Source organism: Hyperoodon ampullatus (genome assembly GCF_949752795.1).
Source record: "Hyperoodon ampullatus genome assembly, chromosome: X".
Taxonomy (NCBI): Eukaryota; Metazoa; Chordata; class Mammalia; order Artiodactyla; family Ziphiidae; genus Hyperoodon; species Hyperoodon ampullatus.
This window is the reverse complement of record NC_136913.1, coordinates 57,209,454-57,230,833: the sequence shown is the minus strand read 5'-3', so window position 1 is coordinate 57,230,833 and position 21,380 is coordinate 57,209,454. Positions and strand designations below refer to the sequence as shown.

At 36.1% G+C, this 21,380-nt stretch overlaps 1 protein-coding gene across 2 annotated transcripts in view; it reads left to right on the top strand.

Annotated features, from left to right (window-relative positions):
- Positions 1 to 21,380, top strand: part of OPHN1 (oligophrenin 1) — a gene marked incomplete at both ends in the record, with an annotated part of 648,741 nt that overhangs the window by 261,930 nt on the left and 365,431 nt on the right. The window contains 2 exons of one of the 2 annotated variants that reach the window (XM_079727358.1): positions 8,647 to 8,708; positions 18,206 to 18,277. In XM_079727358.1, coding sequence (XP_079583484.1) covers positions 8,647 to 8,708; positions 18,206 to 18,277 — 134 coding nt within the window. The remainder of the gene's footprint in view (positions 1 to 8,646; positions 8,709 to 18,205; positions 18,278 to 21,380) is intronic. The other variant, XM_079727359.1, reaches the window with a different exon arrangement.

Genomic DNA, 21,380 nt, shown 5'->3' with positions numbered 1-21,380 from the left:
CATAGAATGAATTTGGGAGTGTTCATTCCTCTGCAACTTTTTGGAATAGTTTCAGAAGGATAGGTATTAACTCTTCTCTAAATCTTTGATAGAATTCACCTGTGAAGCCATGTGTTCCTGGACTTCTGTTTGTTGGGAGTTTTTAAATCACAATTTACATTTCAGTATTTGTGATTGCTCTGTTCACATTTTCTACTTCTTCTTGGTTCAGTCTTGGAATGTTGTACCTTTCTAAAAACTTGTCCATTTCTTTTTGGTTGTCCATTTTAATGGCATATATTTGCTTGTAGTTGTCTCTTATGTTACTTTGCATTTATGTGGTTTCAGTTGTAACTATTTTTTCAATTCTACTTTTATTGATTTGAGTCCTCTCCCTGTTTTTCTTGATGAGTCTGGCTAAAGGTTTATCAATTTTGTTTATTTTTTCAAAGAATCAGCTTTTAGTTTCATTGATTGTTTCTGTTATTTTCTTCATCTCTAGTCTTCTCTGGTGTTTATGATTTCTTTCCTTCTAGTAACTTTGGCTATTTTTTTTTTCTTCTTTGGTTGCTTTAGGTGTAAATTTACCTTGTTTATTTGTGATGTTTTTTGTTTCTGTACGTAAGACACTATTGCTGTAAACTTCCCTCTTAGAACTGCTTTTACTGGTCCCATAGGTTTTGGATTGTTGTATTTTCATTGTCATTTGTTTCTAAGTATATTTTGATTTCCTCTTTGATTTCTTCAGTGATCCATTGGTTGTTAAGTAACATATATTTTAGCCTCCATATGTTTGTGTTTTTTACAGTTTTTTTGTTGTAGTTGATTTCTGATCTCATAACATTGTGATCTGAAAAGATGGTTGATATGATGTCAATTTTCTTAAATTTACTGAGGCTTGCTTTATGGCCCATCATGTGATGTATCCTGTAGAATGTTTCATGTGCACTTGTAGAGAATGTGCATTCTGCTGCTTTCAGATGGAATGCTCTATAAATATCAATTATGGTCTAATGTGGTTTAATGTGTTATTTAAGGCCTGTCTTTCCTTATTGATTTTTTGTCTGGATGATCTGTCCATTGGTGTAAGTGGGGTGTTAAGTTCCCACACAATTATTGTTTTACTGTCTATTTCTCCTTTTATGGCTGTTAGCACTTGCCTTATATACTGAGGTGCTCCTATGTTGACTGCATATATATTTATAATCTTTATATCTTCTTCTTCTTGGATCGATCCCTTGATCATTATGTAGTGCCCTTCTTTGTCTCTTTTAACAGTCTATATTTTAAAGCCTATAGAGATGAGTATTGCTCCTCCAGCTTTCTTTTGATTTATTTTTGCATGGAATACCTTTTTCCATCTGCTCACTTTCAGTATGTGCCCCTAGATCTTAAATGGGTGTCTTATAGACAGCATATATATGGGTATTGTTTTTGTATCCATTCAGTCAGTCTATGTCTTATGGTTAGAGCATTTAATCCATTTACATTTAAGTTAATTACTGTTATGTATGTTCTTATTGCCATTTTGTTAATTGTTTTGGATTTGTTTTTGTACGTTTTTTTCTTTCCTTCCTCTTTTTCTCTTCTCTTGTGATTTGATGACTATCTTTATTGTTGTGTTTGGATTGCTTTTTCTTTTTTGTGTGTATATCTATTATAGAATTTTGTTTTGTGGTTACCATTAGGTTTTGGTATTGCAGTCTATATATATATACTGGATTTTTTTATGTTGCTGGTCTCTTAATTTCAAATTCATTTCCAGTGTCCTGCATTTGTACTCTCCTCACGATCGCTGGTTTTGATATCTTATTTGTGTGTGGATGATTTCCTACCTTTACTGTATGTTTGCCTTTACCTGTAAGCTTTCCCATTAACAATTTTCTTCTTTCTAGTTTGGCCTTTTCTTTTCTGCCTCGAGAAGTTCCTTTAGCAATTGTTTTAAAGATGGTTTAATGGTGCTCAATTCTGTTAGCTTTTGCTTCTCTGTAAAGTTTTTGATTTCTCTGTCAAATCTGAATGAGAGCCTTCCATCCCTCCTGGCCTGCAAATTTCCTGCTAAAAATCAGCTCATAACCTTATGGGGAAATCCCTTGTATGTTATTTGTTGCCGTTCCCTTGTTTCTTTTAATATTTTCACATTTTCATTAAGTTTTATCAGTTTGATTCCTATGTGTCTCAGTATGTTCCTCCTTGGGTTTATCCTGCCTGGGACTCTCTGTGCTACCTGAACTTGGGTGACTATTCCCTTTCCCATGTTACTGACATTTTCAGCTATTACCTCTTCAATTATTTTCTCAGGCCTTTTCTCTCTCTCTTCTCCTTCTGGGACCCCTATAATGGTGGGGGAACTTGTGCCTGTCCACTGGTTGGTAGAGCTGGGTCTTGTCCCTTTGGTGAACAGGGCTATGTCATGGGGTGTGTTTAGATGTTGCTGTGGGCTCAGGAAGACCTAAAGCAGCCTGTCTACTGATGGGTGGGGCTGTGTTCCTACTCTGCTGGTTCTTTGGCCTGATGCGTCTCAGCACTGGAGCCTACAGCGTGTTTAGTAGGATCAGGTCTTGCTGACAAAATTCTGGCCTCCCCAGGAGAGCTCACTCCAATGATTACTCCCTGATACTTCTACCACCAGTGTCCTTTTCCCCCACAGTGATCCACAGCCACCCCCAAGCTCCCGAGGAAACCCACCAAGACCAGCTGGTAGATCTGCCCAAGCTCCTATGAAGTCACTGCTTTTTTCCTGGGTCCCTGTGCACACAAGACCTTGTGTGTGCCTTCCAAGGGTGGAGTTTCTGTTTCGCCCAGTCCTGTGGTGTTCCTGTGATTCAGCTCTACTGTCCTTCAAATAAATGCTCTGGTGGCTCTCTTCCTGATGCTTGACCCCCATAATGGGGAGACTGATGTGGGGCTCCAAACTCTCACTCCTGTGGGAGAAACTCTGCTATATAATTATTTTCCAGTTTGTCAGTTGTCCACCCAGTTGGTTTGGGATTTGATTGTATAGTGAGTGTGCCTCTTCTACCATCTCATGGTTCCTTCTTTGTCTTTATATGTAGAAGATCTTTTTTGGTAAGTTCCAGTCTTTTTCTCTTGTTGTTCAGCAGTTAGTTGTGATTTTGGTGTTTTCATCAGAGGAAATAAGCTCAAGTCCTTCCGCTCTGCCATCTTGTCTCCAACCTTTATATCTTTTATCATTTTAATGCTAGTCATTTTAAGAAGCATGAGTTGATATCTCATCATGGTTTTGATTTGCTTTTTCCTAATGATTAGTGATTCCAAGTATCTTTTCATATACCTGTTGGCTGTTTCAATATCTTCTTTGGGAAAATGTCTATTCAGTTCCTTTATCCATTGTTAATTGAATTATTTGTTTGTTTTTGCTATTGAGTTGATGAATTCTTTATATATCCTGGATGTTACTCCCTTATTAGATATAGGATTTGCAGATGTTACCTCCCATTCCACAGGTTGCCTTTTCATTTCATTAGTCATTTATTTTGTTGTGCAGAAGCTTTTTAGTTTGATGTAGTCTCACTTGTGAATTTTTTAATTTTGTTTTTTGTGTTTTAGGTGTCACATCCAAAAACTCATTGCCAAGACCAATGTTGAGAAGTTTTTCCCCTATATTTTCTTCTAGGAGATTTGTGGCTTCAGTCTCACATTTAGATCTTTAATCCATTACAGATTAATTTTTTTGAGTGGTGTAAGATAAGGTCTAGTTTCATTCTTTTACATGTGAATATCCAATTTTCCCATCGCCATTTATTGGAGAAACTGTCTTTTCTCCATTGAGTATTCTTGGGTCTCTTGTCCAGTATTGGCATGGGTTTATTTATGGGCTCTCAAATTTGTCCCATAGGTGTCTGTTTTTAATGCCGCTTTGTTTTTATTACTATAGATTTAAAATATAGTTTGAAATCAGGAAATGTGATGTCTTCAGCTTTGTTCCTCTTTCTCAGGATTACTTTGGCCATATGCAGTCTTTTGTGGTGCCACACAAATTTTAGAACTGATTTTTCTACTGCTGTTAAAAAAAATGCCAGTGGGATCTTGATAGGGATTACATTGAGTCTATAGATGTCTCTAGGTAGTATTGTAATTTTAACAATATTAATTTTTCCAATCCATGAACACAGGATGTCCTTCCATTTATTTGTGTCTTCTTTTTCTTTTGCAGTTTCTTTTAGTTTTCAGTGTAGAGATTTTTCACTTTCTTGGTTGAATTTATTCCTACCTATTTTATTGTTTTATATTAGTGTAAATGGGATCATTTTCTTTATTTATTTTTCAGATAACTCATTGTTAGTGTATAGAAATTCTTCTGAATTTTGTGTGTTGGTTTCTATCCAGTAACTTTACTGGATTTGTTGATTATATCTAACAGTTTTTTGGTGGAATCTTTAGGATTTTCTATATATAAAATCATGTCATCTGCAAATAAAGACAGTTTATCTTCCTCCTTTCCAATTCTGATGCCATTTATTTTTTTTTCCTTGCCTGATTGCTCTGGATAGGAATTTTAGTACTGTGTTTAATAGGAGTGGTGAGAGTGGGCACCCTTGTCTTCTTCCTCATCCTAGAAGAAAAGTTTCAGACTTTCACCATGGAGTATGATGTTAGCTGTGAGCATGCCATACATGGCCTTTATTATATTGAGGTATGTTCCTTCTGTACCTAATTTGTTGAGAATTTTTAATGACAAACAGATGTTGTACTTTGTCAAATGCTTTTTCTGTACCTATTGAGGTGAACATAATTTTTGTCTTTCATTCTATTAATGTGATGTATCAGTTTTATTGATATTCATATGTAAAACTACCCTGGCATCCCAGAGGTGAATCCCACTTGATCGTGGTGTATTGTCCATTTAATTTACTGCTGAATTCTGCTTACTAGTATTTTATTTTTTGAGAATTTTTGCATCTATATACATCAGGGATATTGGCCTGTAGTTTTCTGAGAGTTCTTTCATATCTGATATTTCATTTAATCCTTACAGCCACCCTTAGGAGTAGCTAGGATTTCTCTCATTTCATAGACAAGCAAAGGTTGGGGGAGAAGTAATGGATGCGCTTTGTAAAGAAAAATGGTGCAAGAATCCTGAGAACTGAGTTTGATTCCCTACTCCACACTACTCACCAACCTAGACAAATAACTCTCAATTTAGCCATTTAATGCCTCAATTTCCTCACCCATAAAATGAGGATATTACTAATTGTTACTTCAGAGTGGTTATGGATATAGAATGAAATAATTAGTTTCGAGCAGATTTTATAAAGTGTTAAGTTTCATTTTCCTTGTGTTAGAAGCACTGTGTTTGAATAAAATGCACATATGACTTACTAGCTCTGTGACCTTTGGCAAATTACTCAAATTCTCTGAGTCCCACTTTTCTTACCTAGAAATAATAATGCCTCTTTCACAGGGTTGTTTCATGATTAAATAAGATAATACATGCACAGCTCCAAGCACACAGAAAAGCCTTTTAAAAAATGTTAGTTTTGTTCCTTCTTGAATGTAAGGCAGACATACTCAACCCTGGCTATACGTTAGAATAATCTAGGGAACTTAAATAACAAGACTTCATCCCTCCTCATAACAATTAAACCCAGATTCACCTGCTAAGTGTCAAAAAGCCTAGTTGTTGTGACACAATACAATTGTTGAAGTGCACACCCAGAGGTTGAATTAGGAAATAAAGCTTAATTACCTGAGAGTGTGTTCTTATATTGAACAAAAAAAATGGTTGAACAAAGAAAATGACAATAACAAAACTATGTTTTTATAGTACAGAGAGCAGTAAACCCCAGCTAGTCTCTTGTTATTACTTTTTTAAATTTTAAATTTTTTAACTTTAAATATTTAAAAAATTATTGACTTTTGTCTTCTTCTTATTATGTTTCACTACCAGTTCCTTGACCCAGTTTTATCAGGATTTGGACAATAGGTCCAGAAACAAAAACAACAATCTAAATATATTTGTCCATAGTAACAGAGGGGACTCAGCTGGTCGTAAACAACTCTTCATGCAACAGCCACCGTTAGCAACCACCCTGCTCACACACCTCTAGTGACAATAGTGTTAACCAACTTGTCTAGGTGTGCCCAAGACTATCACAGTTATAAAACTGAACAACCCACATTCCAGAAAAACCTCCAGTACCTGTTTGCCCAGGACTGTTAGTCACGCTAAATGACAGGGGCACACTCTCTCCTGAGGCAGGCCATTTCTCACTTTCAGTATCCATTAAAACCTCTTCCTTTATATTAATCCTAGAATCATCTCCCTGCATTCTGGTTTTGTTTCTCCTTGGGTTCCTGAAGAGCTTTTGTGGGACTGTAGATACGAAAGGCATGTGGTATGTTAGAAAGAACAATAGATGGGCTAAGAGGTGAGGAGAATTCTCGTTTAGGGAAAAAGATAGAGAAATATAAGGAGTATGACTTTTAGAGAGAGAAAGACCCGGATTTTTAGCCTTATTCTATCATCTTCCTGCTATGTGATATTTGATGAGTGACTTGACCCCTTTGAACTTCAGTTGCCTAACTTGTCAGGTAGGCATGATGATAAACCTGAGAGTGTTGTTGTAAGGACTAAATCTTTAAGAAGGTAAATGTAGAGTGCCAACACATAGTAGATAATAAACGTTACTGCTTCTCCCCCATCGCAAATTTCTGCTTATCTAGTGTCAGTTCTGCCACTTATTGGAAAGGTGAGTGGACAAGTCACTTCTTCCTCCTTGGACTTCAATTTATACATATATAGATAAGCTAAATATTCTTTTGTATTCCTTCAAACTCTAATAACTACTATTTTGAAGTCCCAAACATTTTACCTCAAATAGGAACTATATTCTCAAATGGTATATGAATTAAAGAGAAGATATTGAAAGCCTAGAAAAACAAATGCATTCATATTAATATTGTAAATCAAAAATAGGTTTTTCTTCCTAAGAGAGCTAGACAACTAATCCAGCATTCCTAGTACCAAGGAAGCTAAGTTCACGATCAATGCAGGTCATCAGACAATGGCATTTCTTACTTCTGAGGATTAAGTTGCTGCACACACTCAGGAAAGTCACTGTTGCAAACATGGCAAATTAAAAGCTCAAACTCAGCATAAAGAAGAAAAATACCCAATCAGAAAGAGTAAATAGGAAAAGATGAAAATATTCACTGATCTCCTGTCTCCAAATACTTTATGGCTACAAAAGGAGTCAGAGATATATTTTTGTTATTCTGGCACTTTTCCGGGGAATATCAGTTTGCCTCTAAAGGAAATGTCACAAGTGCATATAATACTGGAACATTTAAAGGAAAAGTTTGACTCTGTGAAATGTAATTGTGTCAAGCCCTTGACTCAGGGTTTAATCCTCACAATAAATTTGTTAGGAACATGTAATTATCCCTAATTTGAATAGGAGAAAACTAAGGTTTAGAAGAGGCTAAGCAACGTGTTCAAGGTCACACAGAAAATAAATGGCAGAACTAGGTTTCAAATTCAGATCCATCTTGCTGCCAGAGCTAAGGTCTTGCCACTCTCACACTGCCCACACCTCCAGGTAGAGGTAACCAAAGAATAGGTTACTAAATAGCATCTGAATAGATGATCAAACAGAGATGGGAGGAGCTGCTACTACTGGAATCTAGGCTTTAAAAATGAATCAGGCTTCATTATTCATGAGGAAAAAAAATGAAAATTCAACAATACTAAGGATGCCTCTCAGTGAGCTTTGGCTAAATGATTACATTATTTTATAAATTGAGATATTATTTTCACTTAAAATGCACCATTTAAAAGTGTGCAACTCAGTGGCTTTTAGTATATTCACAGAGTTGTGTAAGCATTGCTGCAATACAATTCCAGATCATTTTCACACCCCCAAAAGAAACCACAAACCCATTAGCATCAATCCCCATTCCCATCATTCCCCTACATTCATTGAACCACTGATTTACTTCTTGTCTCTCTAGATTTGCCTAGTCTAGACATTTCATTTAAACAAAATCATACAATATGTGGCTTTTTGTGACTGGCTACTTTCACTGAGCATAAAGTTTTCAAAGTTATTCTATGTTGTATTGAGTATCAATCCTTTGTTTCTTTTCATTGCCTCACATTGTTCCATTGTATAGCTGTATCACAACTGTTTAACCATTCAGCAATTGAAGAACACTTTCATTTTTTCCATTTACTGGCTATTACGAATAACGCAGTCAACAACATTTGTATATAATTGTTTGTGTGGATATGTTTTCAGTTCTTTTAGCAATATACCTAGGCATGGAATTGCTGAATCATGTGGTAACTCTATGTTTAACATTTTTTTAATCTTATGCTAATTTATTGGGGTTTTTTTTAGCATTTGCCAAAGTCATCTTAAACTTATACAGTGTTATATGTTGATTATATCTCAGTACAACTGGAGGGAAAAAAATTGGGGTAGGAGCATTAGCAAAACAAAAACAAAAACAAAAGAAGAAAAAGGAAATAAATATTCAGCAGGTACTGAACTCCTTCTTCTGTTGTCCTTAGATTTGACACCTTCTTCTAGTGGCCATATCATCTTAGGGCACTAGTCTCTACCTCTTGTCCCATAGATTTCTGCCCACTTGCCTATCAAGTATCATGATTAATTTGGTTTATCTTTTATTGTGTCATTTCAGCCGAATCCTTCAAGGAATTTGCCGAATTGCTCAACGAAGTAGAAAACGAGAGGATGATGATGGTAGGTCATTAACACTGGGCCTAGAACCAAGATCATCTCTGATCTTGGGAAGTTTTCTTGTCCTCATTGGTTGGAGTGACACTATGTTGTTTCAGTTTCTGTCTCATCATTACCTGGGTACTATAAAGACAGGGAATCGATCTGGTTATTCTATCTCAAGTTCCCATCCTGAGAGTTTAGCATTAGGTAGAGGGAAATTAGTCTATTCATTTCAGTGAGATAAGATTTCAGAGGACATTAAATTCGACTGTTGAACATGTTGACAAAAATTGTGGTCTTTAGTGTTCTTAAGCAAATTATCTATTTATTTATGTGTTTATGTGCTTTTAGGAGTAATAATGTAGGCTTTATTTATATTTGACATATGATTGTTTTATTTAAATCTATGTGAAAAAATTTTTTCCTTACATTTAAAGTCTAATTTATTAATATTAATAGACTTTAATATTTAGAGCAGTTTTCGTTTTACAGAAAAGTTGAGTGGAATGTGCAGAGAGATTTCATATACAGTTGCCCTTTGAACGACACAGGTTTGATCTGTGTGTGTCCACTTATATGTGGGTGCTTTTCAATGAATACTACAGTACTACATGATCCGAGTTCAGTTGAATCTATTGTTGTGGAACCTCAGATACTGGAAGACTGACTGTAAAGTTATATGCAGACTTTTGACTGCACAGTGTGGGTGGGGGGTCAGTGCCCTTGGCCCTTGCACTGTTCAAGGGTAAACTGTACTCCCTTTCTTCCCCCCACCCCTCCCCATACAGTTTCCTCTATTATTATCTTGCATGTGTGGTACATTTGTTTCAGTTAATGAACCAACATCAACACAATATTATTAAGTCCATAGTTACATTAGGGTTCACTCTTTATTGAATATTTTATGGGTTTTGACAAATACTTAATGACATATATTCACCATCAAAGTTTCATCATAAAGAATATTTTCATTGCCCTAAAAATCCCCTGTGATTCCCCCTTCCTTCTCTGATATCCAAACCCCTGGCAAACACTGATCTTTTTACTGTGTTTTGCCTCTTCTAGAATATCATACAGTTGGAGTCATACAGTATATAGCCTTTTCAGATTGGCTCCTTTGACTTAGCAATATGCATTTAAAGTTCCTCTATATCTTTTCATGGCTTGATAGCTCATTTCTTTTTGTCATTGAATAACATATATGCATATATTATAATATATATTCCATCATATGGATGTGCCATGGTTTGTTCATCCCTCCACCCATTGAAGGATATCTTGGTTACTCCCAAGTTTTGGCAATTATGAAAAACCTACCATACACATTTGTGTGTAGATTTTTGTGTGGATGTAAATTTTCAACTCTTTTGATTAATTTCCAAGGAATCCAATTGCTAGATTGTGTGATATGTCTAGATTTGTAAGAAAATGCCAAACTGTCTTCCAAAGTGACTACCATTTTGCATTCTCACCAGCCTTGAATGAGAGTTATTGTTGCTCCACATGCTCACCAGCATTTGATGTTGGCTGTGTTTTGGATTTTACCCATTTTAATATGTGTGTGTAATGGTATATCTTTGCTGTTGTAATTTGTGTTTACCTGATGACATTTGATTTGGAACATCTTTCCATATGCTTATTTGCCACCTGTAGATCATCTTTGGTGAGGTGTCTGTTCAGGTCTTTTGCCTATTTTTTAATTGGTTTGTTTGTTTTCTTATTGTTCAGTTTTAAGATTTCTTTGTATATTTTGTATGCCAGTCCTTTATCAGAAACGTGCATTGCAAACAAATTTCCAGTCTGTGGCTTATCTTTTCATTTTCTTAACAATGTCTTTTGTGGAGCAGAAGTTTTAAATTTTAATGAAGTCCAGCTTATAAGTTCTTTCATAGATCATGCTTTTGGGGTTGTATCTAAAAAATCAGCACCAAACCAAAGGTCATTTAGATTTTCTCATATGTTATCTTCTAGGAGTTTTATAATTCTATGTTATACCTTTAGGTCTATGACCCCTTTTGAGCTAATTCTTGAGAAAGTGTAAGGATTGTCTCTAGATTCTTTATTTTTTTTTTCTTTTCTTTTCATGGGGATGTCTGGTTGTTTCATCACCATTTCTGAAAAGACTGTCCTTTTTCCATTGAATTACCTTTGCTTCTTTGGCAAAGACCAATGGACTATATTTGTGTGGATCTATATCTGGGCTCTCTATTCTGTTCCATTGATCTGTTTGTCTACTTGTTCAGCAATATCACAGAATTATTTTTTACAAAATTTAAAAAATTATTGAAGTATAGTTGATTTAAATATTGTGTTAGTTTCAGGTGTAACAGGAAAGTGATTCATATATATATATATATATATATATATTCAAATTATTTTCCATTATCAGGTATTACAAGATGTTGAATATAGTTCCCTGTGCTATACAGTAAATCCTTTCTGCTTATCTATTTTATGTATAGTAGCTTGTATCTGTTAATCCTATATTCCTAATTTATCCCTCCTCCCCTCCCATTCCCCTTTGGTAACTGTAAGTTTATTTTCTATGTCTGTGAGTCTGTTTCTGTTTTGTATATAGATTCATTTGTCTCATTTTTTAGCTTCCACATGTGAGTGATATCATAAGATATTTGTCTTTCTCTGTCTGACTTACTTCACTTAGTATGATAATCTGTAGGTCCATCCCTGTTGCTGCTAATGGCAATATTCCATTCTTTTTTATGGCTGAGTAATATTCCATTATGTGTATGTTTATATATAAATATATATGTGTGTGTGTATATATATTGATATATGTGTGTGTGTGTATATATATATCACACCTTCTTAAGCCAGTCATCTGTTGATGGGCACTTGGGTTGTTTCCATGTCTTGGCTATTGTAAATAGTGCTGCTCTGAACCTTGGGGTACATGTATCTTTTCAAATTAAAGTTTTAATTTTTTTCTGGATATATGTGCAGGAGTGTGATTGCTGGATCATATGGTAGCTCTATTTTTAGGTTTTTAAGGAGCCTCCATACTGTTTTCCATGGTGACTACACCAATTTACATTCCCACCAACAGTGTGTGAGGGTTCCCTTTTCTCCACATCCTCTCCAGCATTTATTATTTGTAGACTTTTTAATGATGGCCATTCTGACCAGTGTGAGGTGATACCCCATTGTGGTTTTGATTTGCATTTCTCTAATAATTTGTGATGTTGAGCATCTCTTCTTGTGACTGTTGGCCATCTGTATGTCTTTGGAGAAATGTCTATTTAGGTCTTTTGTTCAGTTTTTAATTTTTTTTTGGTATCAAGTTGTATGAGCTGTTTGTATGTTTTGGATGTTAACTCCTTGTCAGTCACATTGTTTGCAAATATTTTCTCCTATTCTGTAGGTTGTCTTTTCATTTTGCCAATGGTTTCCTTTGCTGTGCAAACACTTTTAAGTTTCATTAAATCCCATTTGTTTATTTTTGATTTTATTTCTTTTGCTTTGGGAGATTGATCTAAGAAAATATCACTATGATTCATGTCCGAGAATGTTTTGCCTATGTTCTCATCTGGAAATTTTATGTTGCCATGTCTTATATTTAGGTCTTTAAACCACTTTGTGTTTATTTTTGTATATGGTGTGAGGGAGTGCTCTAATTTAATTGACTTACATAGTTGTCCAGCTTTCCCAATACCACTTGTTGAAGAGAATGTATTTTCTCCATTGTATATTCTTGCATCCTTTGTCATAGATTAATTGACCATATATCTGTGGATTTATTTCTGGGCTCTCTGTTCTTTTCCATTGATCTATATATCTGCTTTTGTGCCAATACCATGCTGCTTTGATTACTGTAGGTTTGTAATGTTGTCTGAAGTCTGGATAGTTTATACCTCCAGCTTTGTTCTTTTTCCTCAGGATTGCTTCAGCAATTCTGGGTCTTTTGTGGGTCCATATAAATTTTAGGATTATTTGTTCTAGTTCTGTGAAAAATGTTATGGACCAATACCACACTATTTGATTACTGTAACTTTGTAGTAAGTCTTGAAGTAGGGTATGAACTTCAGAACCTGTCTATCAATATCCACAAAACAAATTGCTGGAATTTTGATTGGAATTGCATTGAATCTATAGATGGGACAAACTGACATCTTAAAAATATTAAGTCTTACTATTCATGAACATGGGTTATCTCCATTTATTTAGACCTTCTTTGATTTTTCTCATCAGAGTTTTATAGCTTCCTCATAATGATCTTATACATATTTTGTTAGATTTATTCCTAAGTATTTATATTTTTTTGTGAACTCTATTTTAACAGTTGAATAAATAATCTTTTTGTGTGGTCCCTAGACTTGTACCACAAGTGTCCCCTGGGAAATTGTTAAAAATGAAGGTCCTTGGCCACACACCAGAGCTAGCTGAGACTTAAATGTGGAAGTACCTATGTTGGTCAATATTTATTTTTATTAGGAGCATGTGGGTCAAGTGAAACAATGTTAAGGACAAGAAAATGGTCTATCTTCCCTTTCTCTCACTGGATGACTTTGTATTGGCAGCTCAGTTTTGTTAAACCCATTTATTCCAGTAGCAAGAGTTCTTTAATCTGTAATCACTCTTCCTTTTCAACAGGGTGGTACTGGCTTCTCAGAATACTGCTACCGTTTCATCTCAGCTCCTAGAGAGTTAGGATTGAAGGCAGGGCCCTTAAATCTGGGAAATTAGATCTTTAGGTGCTAATAGTGGCTGTGCCACTAACTTATTTGTGACTTCACACTAATCACTTTATTTCTTCTAGTCTCTCTTTCTTTCTATGTAGAATGAGAAAAAATTCCCACCTTCCAAGTTTGTTGTAAGTACTCCAAATGATAAAATGAATATGGTAGTGTTTTATAATAGCAAAAAGCACTGATTATATAAATGTTTCTAGTTATCTTTTGTCGCCCCCAACATTTGGCTTGTGGAAATTTGACTTGGGAATTTTCTTCTTTTAAGAGATTTGCTTATAATGATAAGTAAGAGAGGCCAATATGGGTAGTTTTCCCAGAGCCTGTTAGATGCCCCACTAGCTAATCCACACTCTAGTAAATATTTTCTTCTGTCATAAGAGTTTGTGGACTGCTACCAATGTTGATCTCAAAGGCATTCACCCCTATTTCATTCAGATACCACTAGAAATGTCAGCTGTACAACTCTTCAGCCTTAGTTGTTTCTTGATCTCTTTTATTTACCTGATTACAAAGCTCTAAAGTATTGAAGAAGGATTCACCTTTTGAGATGTTTTTCTCACCATAATTGCTGGCTGTTTTCCACAGGACTGACTCATTTTCTTTTGTCTTTAATTATGTTCTGCCCCTTTGTTCCCTCAGTTCTTCAGCCATGTCTTGAGTATTGGCTCCCCATTTCCCATTTAATTACAGGAATGCTGTGTAGGTTAGGCTCAATGAGCCTTTTACAACATGCCAGGAATCATTGCTTGACTGCACCTCTCTCATTTCCTGGAACTGTGGTAGAAGGACTCCTGTACCTCAATATGGTAGATGTTAAACAGCTTTTTATCATTTCTATAAAAAGAGGCCCAAAGAAGCTTTAGTAGAACATGAAGGAATTTCATAGCCCTAGCATGTGGCAACTGCAGATGTCTAGTCATTCTCGTAAATGAATTTTAAATTGTTGAAGAAACTATGGAGGGAATAAATGAAGAGGAGCATCCCCGCTTTTATTTCTTAAAAAATACAGTGGGGGAGATTGTAGTACCTCTGAAAGTGGCCTTTAAAAGTCTGGATAACAGACTTTCTGTATGATTAACGATAGGAGGCTTGCCTAGATGCCTTTCTAACTCTGAAGGGGACTCTGTTGGCAGTGGTAAGGTCTTTCTTTGAGGACTTCCAAGAATGACCTAAAACAGTGTATGCTCAATGCCTTCTTTTGGTAATTGGTTAACCATCAAAGATTCCTGAGCAATTCTTCACTACTAGATTGAATGCCATCTCTATTTTAGTAAGTGGCCTATCTAGTTTGGTTTTATTCAATCAGAACTAGATTTTAGATAAACTCACTAATGTGTTTAGAATGTCACTTATGCTGGGGCTTCTACGGTGATATAGTAGGCAGGAGCTTTTTTCCTAGAGAGCTCACAAAATGAATGCAGTGATCAGAAAGGGAATAAAGGCCAAGTTTACTTAAAAGGGCTTTTCTGAATAATTGTTAGATTTCTAAGGAGTTTAAAGGTAAAGCTGAATGGGAAAGAAAAAAGAACCAATCCTCAGTGCGACATTTTCCTACATTTCTAGCTCTATGTTCTGGCAGAAATTAGTATAATAACCAATGAATGTTAAAGAGAGGAAAATGTTCAGAGAATCTATTTGTGTTGTAGGAGACAGGGAGCAGTATTGCCAATGTGATTAAGGAAAACTGTCGACTCCAATTTAAGTGAACCATGTACTACTTTTCTAGACTGGGACAGGGCCAAACGTAAAAATAGTAGCCTTATGAACTCTGTGAGAAGTTAATGGCACACTTACTTATGCAAGAAAATCCCCCGTGGAACATGAAAAACTGGCACCTGTACCATTCTTGGGGTGTCTGCCTATGCAAGGGCTCAGCTGAATATCCATACAGAGGCTTGACACATATTACTCTCTTTAGAAGTGGCATGTTCACTTCTTATTCAAAGACAAACTTCCTCAATGTTTCCCAATTGGCTACTTTTGTGTTATCTTAGTGAAACTGGAAATAGTTTTTCTAATTATCTATTGCTACGTAACACCCTATTCCAAAACGTGGTGACTTAAACTATTTAATTTTATCTCATGATTTTGAGGGTCAGGAATTCATGCAGGGGTCAGCTCACAGATTCTTCTGCTGTATGTGGTGGTATTCACCTTGGAGGTGGGGTGATATGGAGGGTCCAAAATAGCTTCACTCACATATCTGGCACCTTAGTGAGATGACTGGAAGGCTGGGCTCAGTGGGTCTTTTGACAAGAATGTCTACATTTGGTCTCTCTAGCTTGGTAGTCCCAGGGTAGTCCAACTTTTTATATTGTGGCTCAGGGCTCATGGGGAGTGTTCCAAGGGAACCAGGTGGAAGTTACTGGCCTTTTATGACCTAGCCTGGGATGTCATGTAGTATCCCTTCTGCTCTACTGTGTTTGTTCAAAGCAGTAACAAGCCCACTCATATTCAAGGTAGAGGGGATGGAGACCTTCCTTCTCAATGTGAGGAGTATCATAGAATTTGTGGCCATGTTTTAAAACTTCCACAATAGTAATGAAGAAAAATTATTCCCTGTATGTAATCTATGACACCAATAACTTAGTTTATTGCCAGGTGGGTACACAAAGTTGATAGCACATAATTCACAATCCGTAGAAATGTAGAGTGTATTGGGCAAAGGAGACAGGCTGGTACTTTTAGTAAGAGAATTATTGTTTTCAATCAAGGATAGTCACAGGTGTCTATTTTTGATATCATGGATCTTTGATTGGATGAGAGTTTGCCCATTTAGTTGAACGTTGAATCATACCTGGATACAAAATAAGAGGCCCAAAGTGCCTGTAGGACTTGGATACAATATGTATTAATGCCTCAATTCGTGTTGCTTTTTGTTGGTAGTTTAAAAATTGCTTCTTACTCTGGAGAATACAGAACTGGTCAAAACCGGCTTTCTACTCTCTATTCTACTTTTTTTATAAAGACATATCTTGTCTTGCTGACACTTTGTCTCATGTGATAACGAAGCCAGTCCCTCATTTTCTTGTCTTGTAATGGATCAAAATTAAAGTACAGCTAATTTGCACCTCTGAAGAAACAAACCCCACTTGTTGCATTGGATAGATGAAATCTCCCAAGAGGTTTACGTGAAGACAAAGCTTTGTATGTCTCTACCTGCCCACTGTGCAAGGGATTCAATTTGGATCTGATGTTTTTATATTTATAACACCATATTAATGCCAATATTTTTAGTACCTGGACGGGCTGTTCCTGTCAGGTTCTGAACTTACAGTTAGGTTGTGAGAAGGCCTGGTCCGGTATTCTCTGTGATGCTGTAATACACTCCTAGTTCTGAGGGAAGTGTTCTGGTTTTATGACACACCAGAGCAGGGCTGGAAACAATTTATACTGGGAATTTTCCTGATGCTATTCCTGCTAACTCATTTGCCTCCCATGAAATGATTTGCACTTGGTGCAATTGGCCTTTTCATGTATTTTCCATTCCCTTTCTCTTCTCTTTTCCACATATACTTCAGGCTTCCTGTGTCTGTTTCTGGGCATGACCCTGGATATTTGTCGATTAAAAACTCAGATCAGACTACCAGTAAAGTTACAGAGAAATGCCCCTAATGTTCCTTCTTTCATTTCCTCTCACAGAATTTGATTTTTTTTAGGAGGAAAAGTTTATTTTTTCAAATTAAAACTTGATTCCACACCTCTCCAACTTTGGTATTAACATTATCTCTGATTTTCACAGATTTTGATTTCCAAGCACAGTTATATTAATTCCCAGATACATCATAAATATCGAAAGATTTGAAAGCATCAACTTAATCCCAATTTGCCATTCTATTTTTAATGAAAGAATAAAGTTTTGGTGAGTAGTTAAGGAAATGAATCCAAATGTCTAATTATACCAATAGCTCCAACTTAAAACAAATTAAACAAAAAGCTAGAACAGTGCTTTTAAAACTTGAGTGTACACACAAATTACCTAGGGCCCTTGTTAAAATAAGGATTCTTATTTAATAGATCTGGGGTGGAGGCTGAGATTCTGCATTTCTAACAAGATCCCAGGTGATGCTGCTGCTGCTGGGTAGTGGGCCATATTTTGAGTAGCAAGGACCCAGAAGATTTTTTGAAACCCTTGTTAATTTAAGCGAAATGTTCACTTTAACATTTCTTCATAAACCAGTTTGCCTAAAGCTAGGTCAGTTACTCAACTACTCCAGGGTTAGGGAGTAATTCCCTCATTAAATCCAAGATGTCATTGATTGTTAGATGAGTCATTATTTTATGTGCTGCTAAGAAGGGAAAACACCATGATGCATGGTGATTTCAGAAATGTTAAAATATGAATCTTAGAATTCAAGAAATCGGGTGGTTTCTGTGCCTTCTTCCCAGTTTCCACAATGAGTGATTACTCTGTGCTAGGTACTTTGTCTACAAGATAGGTGCTGTGATGATCCTATTTGACAAAGATTTGGAGTGGCAAATTACTTTAAGTGGCACAGCTGGAATTTGCACCCTGGTCTCTATGACAGGAGAACCCACACTCTCATCTTCTCCCCCACAGGAAGGGCTCTTGTCCTTGAGAAAAATGCTCCCCTGTGCTGTCTCCCATGGTATTCTCTTAAGGTAATCGTCAAAGCATTTGATTTTAAAAGACCAATATGGGAACAACAGTAAAAAAACCCAACAAACCAGCAAACTAGTGAACGTTTTGCAGGTTGGTGTATTACAAGGAAATACCCTAGTAACAATGAATGTTGAATCTGAACCTTACTAATCTCCAAGTTATTTTGCATGTTCTTTCTTTTTCTCTAGGTACACAATGCTAGTGATTTGCTGATCAAACCCCTGGAAAATTTCCGGAAGGAACAAATAGGCTTCACAAAGGTACATTTTCTCTACATGTATAAGATCTTTTTTAAGCAGTTGAGTAGTTGTTTGGGATACCACCCTTCACTCTTCAGGGGTGAGGAGGATTTGTCTCTATAGGAAAAGTCATTATCAAAAAAAGTGAGACAATCTGGATTTGGCTCCTGACTGTGCTTCCAAGTAGCTCTGTAACTGTGGACAAGACACTTCTTTTGGAGCTTCAGTTTCTCCATATGGAAAATGGGGAGCTTGATAAATAGCTATTATTTAAAGGTGACTTACCATGTGATAAGCCCCGGGCTAGGTCTTTTACATTCATTCTCTAATCACAGCAACCCTGTAAGGTTCTGGTATTATCCGCATTTTACAAATCACGCAACTGAGGTTTGAACAAGATAAATAACATGATCAAAGTTATAGCTATAGAGTTAGTAATTAACAGTTGACAAGATTTAAACCTGAGAATCTATTTAGCTTCAAATCCCACACTCTTTCCATTAAACTATACTGTCTAGATCTATGCTGTCCAATATGGTAGCCACAAGCTATATAAAGAAAATAAAATTAACAACTCAGTTTCTCCGTCATGCTAGTCGCATTTCAAGTGCTCAGTGAGTCACATGTGGCTAGTGGCTACTGTATTGGACAGGGCAGCATTGTACCAGATAATGTCAGATTCCCATGGATCTCTCTGATTCCCCAGTGTCTCATGAAGGGGTATGAATAATGGTCAAGTTTATTCTTTACAACTAGGTGTAGGCCTATCTTGTGAGCTCCAATATGTATGTAACATGTGACCAAGACAGCCTACCAGAACTAAATGTAGATTCTTGACCAAGCATCTGGCCCTTTTAGGACTAAGAGCACACTGCACAGTGGTTATCATATGGTATACTTTGACAAGCATTTTGGATGAGGCTATGAAAGTAGCAAGTTATGAGAAGAAAGAGCAGACTAGTGGATGTGCTTTCCATTGCCTGGTATCATCAGTCAGGTTGACATGGCATTATGTGAGTAACTGGCATTCAAGCAAAGTGAGTTCTTTGGATAGGCCAGCAATTCTGGATTCCACTCAGTTCATCATTGAATACGTAATTGGGAAAATGTATAATTGAAGGAAAAAAGAGCCTTTAAAATCACAAGTGTGGTATGAAAATAATTAGCTACTTGTTAAGTGACATGATAGTTGTTAACATAACACTGATTAAGGGGATGAAGGACAGATGATGGGAAAACCCACATCTGGTTTTCTTTCATTCCCAGTGAGAATAGGAAAAATGAAAGTAAGAATATGCTGCAGTGGTTGACTTCATGTCATCTAAGGGAAAGGAAAAAAAACTTATGTTATGTAATTCCTATGTCCCATGCCTGGGCTGGGGATTTTATGTATTCCGTCTTCCTTAATTCTTACAGTAAACCTGTGAGGTAGGATGACTATTATTCACTATCGCAATGAAGAAACTGAGCCTCAGAAAGGTGAAATTCCTATTAGTTTTTTTTTAAGTGGCTACATACAATATAATATTCCATTAAATAGCTGTGCCATAACCCATTTATGCATTTCTCAATTGTTGGTCATTTAGGTTTTTTCTATTTTTTTTTACTATCATAAAAAAAACATTGTAATGAACATCCTTTTACATACAGATTTCGAAACTTGTCTAATCATCTCCTTAAGATACATTCCTGAAGTGATATTGATAGATCATATGCATGTTTCTTTTTTTTTGTCGAAATGCACAGTTTAAAATTTTTTTTTATACAGCAGGTTCTTATTAGCTATTTCATACATGTTAGTATATGTATGTCAATCCCAATCTCCCAATTAATCCCTCTACATTCCCCCTTTGGTTTCCATACGTTTGTTCTCTACATCTGTGTCTCTATTTCTGCCTTGCAATGCGGTTAATCTGTACCATTTTTCTAGATTCCATATATATGTGTTAATGTACGATATTTTTTTCTCTTTCTGAATTACTTCACTCTGTATGACTCTAGCTCCATCCACGTTTCTACAAATGACCCAATTTCGTTCCTATTTGTGGCTAAGTAATATTCCATTGTATATATTTACCAAAACTTCTTTATACCTTCGTCTGTCAATGGGCATTTAGGTTGCTTCCATGACCTGTCTATTGTAAATAGTGCTGCAATGAACATTGGGGTGCATGTGTCTTTTTGAATTATGGTTTTCTTGGGGTATATGCCCAGTAGTGGAATTGCTGGGTCATATGGTAATTATATATTTAGTTTTATAAGGAACCTCCATACTGTTCTCCATAGGGGCTGTATCAATTTACTTTCCCACCAACAATGCAAGAGGGTTCCCTTTTCTTCACACCCTCTCCAGCATTCGTTGTTTATAGATTTTCTGATGATGCCCATTCTAAATGGTGTGAGGTGATACCTCATTGTACTTTTGATTTGCATTTCTCTAATAATTAGTGATGTTGAGCAGCTTTTCATGTGCCTCTTGGCCATCTGTATGTTTTCTTTGGACAAATGTCTATTTAGATCTTATATCCATTTTTTGATTGGGTTGTATGTTTCTTTAATATTGAGCTGCATGAGCTGCTTATATATTTTGGAGATTAATCATTTGTCTGTTGATTCGTTTGCAAATATTATCTCCCATTCTGAAGGTTATCTTTTTGCCTTGTTTATAGTTTCCTTTGCTGTGCAAAAGCTTTTAAGTTTCATTAGGTCCCATTTGTTTATATATGTTTTTATTTCCATTACTCCAGAAGGTGGGTCAAAAAAGATCTTGCTGTGATTTATGTCCAAGAGTGTTCTTCCTGTGTTTTCCTCTATGAGTTTTAAAGTGTCTGGTCTTATATTTAGGTCTTTAATTCATTTTGAGTTTATTTTTGTGTATGGTGTTAGGGGGTGTTCTAACTTAATCATTTTCCATGTAGCTGTCCATTTCCCCAGCACCACTTAGTGAAGACACTGTCTTTTCTCCATTGTATATACTTGCCTCCTTTGTCATAGATTAATTGACCGTAGGTTTGTGGGTTTATCTCTGGGCTTTCTATCTTGTTCCATTGATCTATATTTCTATGTTTGTGCCAGTACCATATTGTCTTGATTACTGTAGGTTTGTAGTATAGTCTGAAGTCAG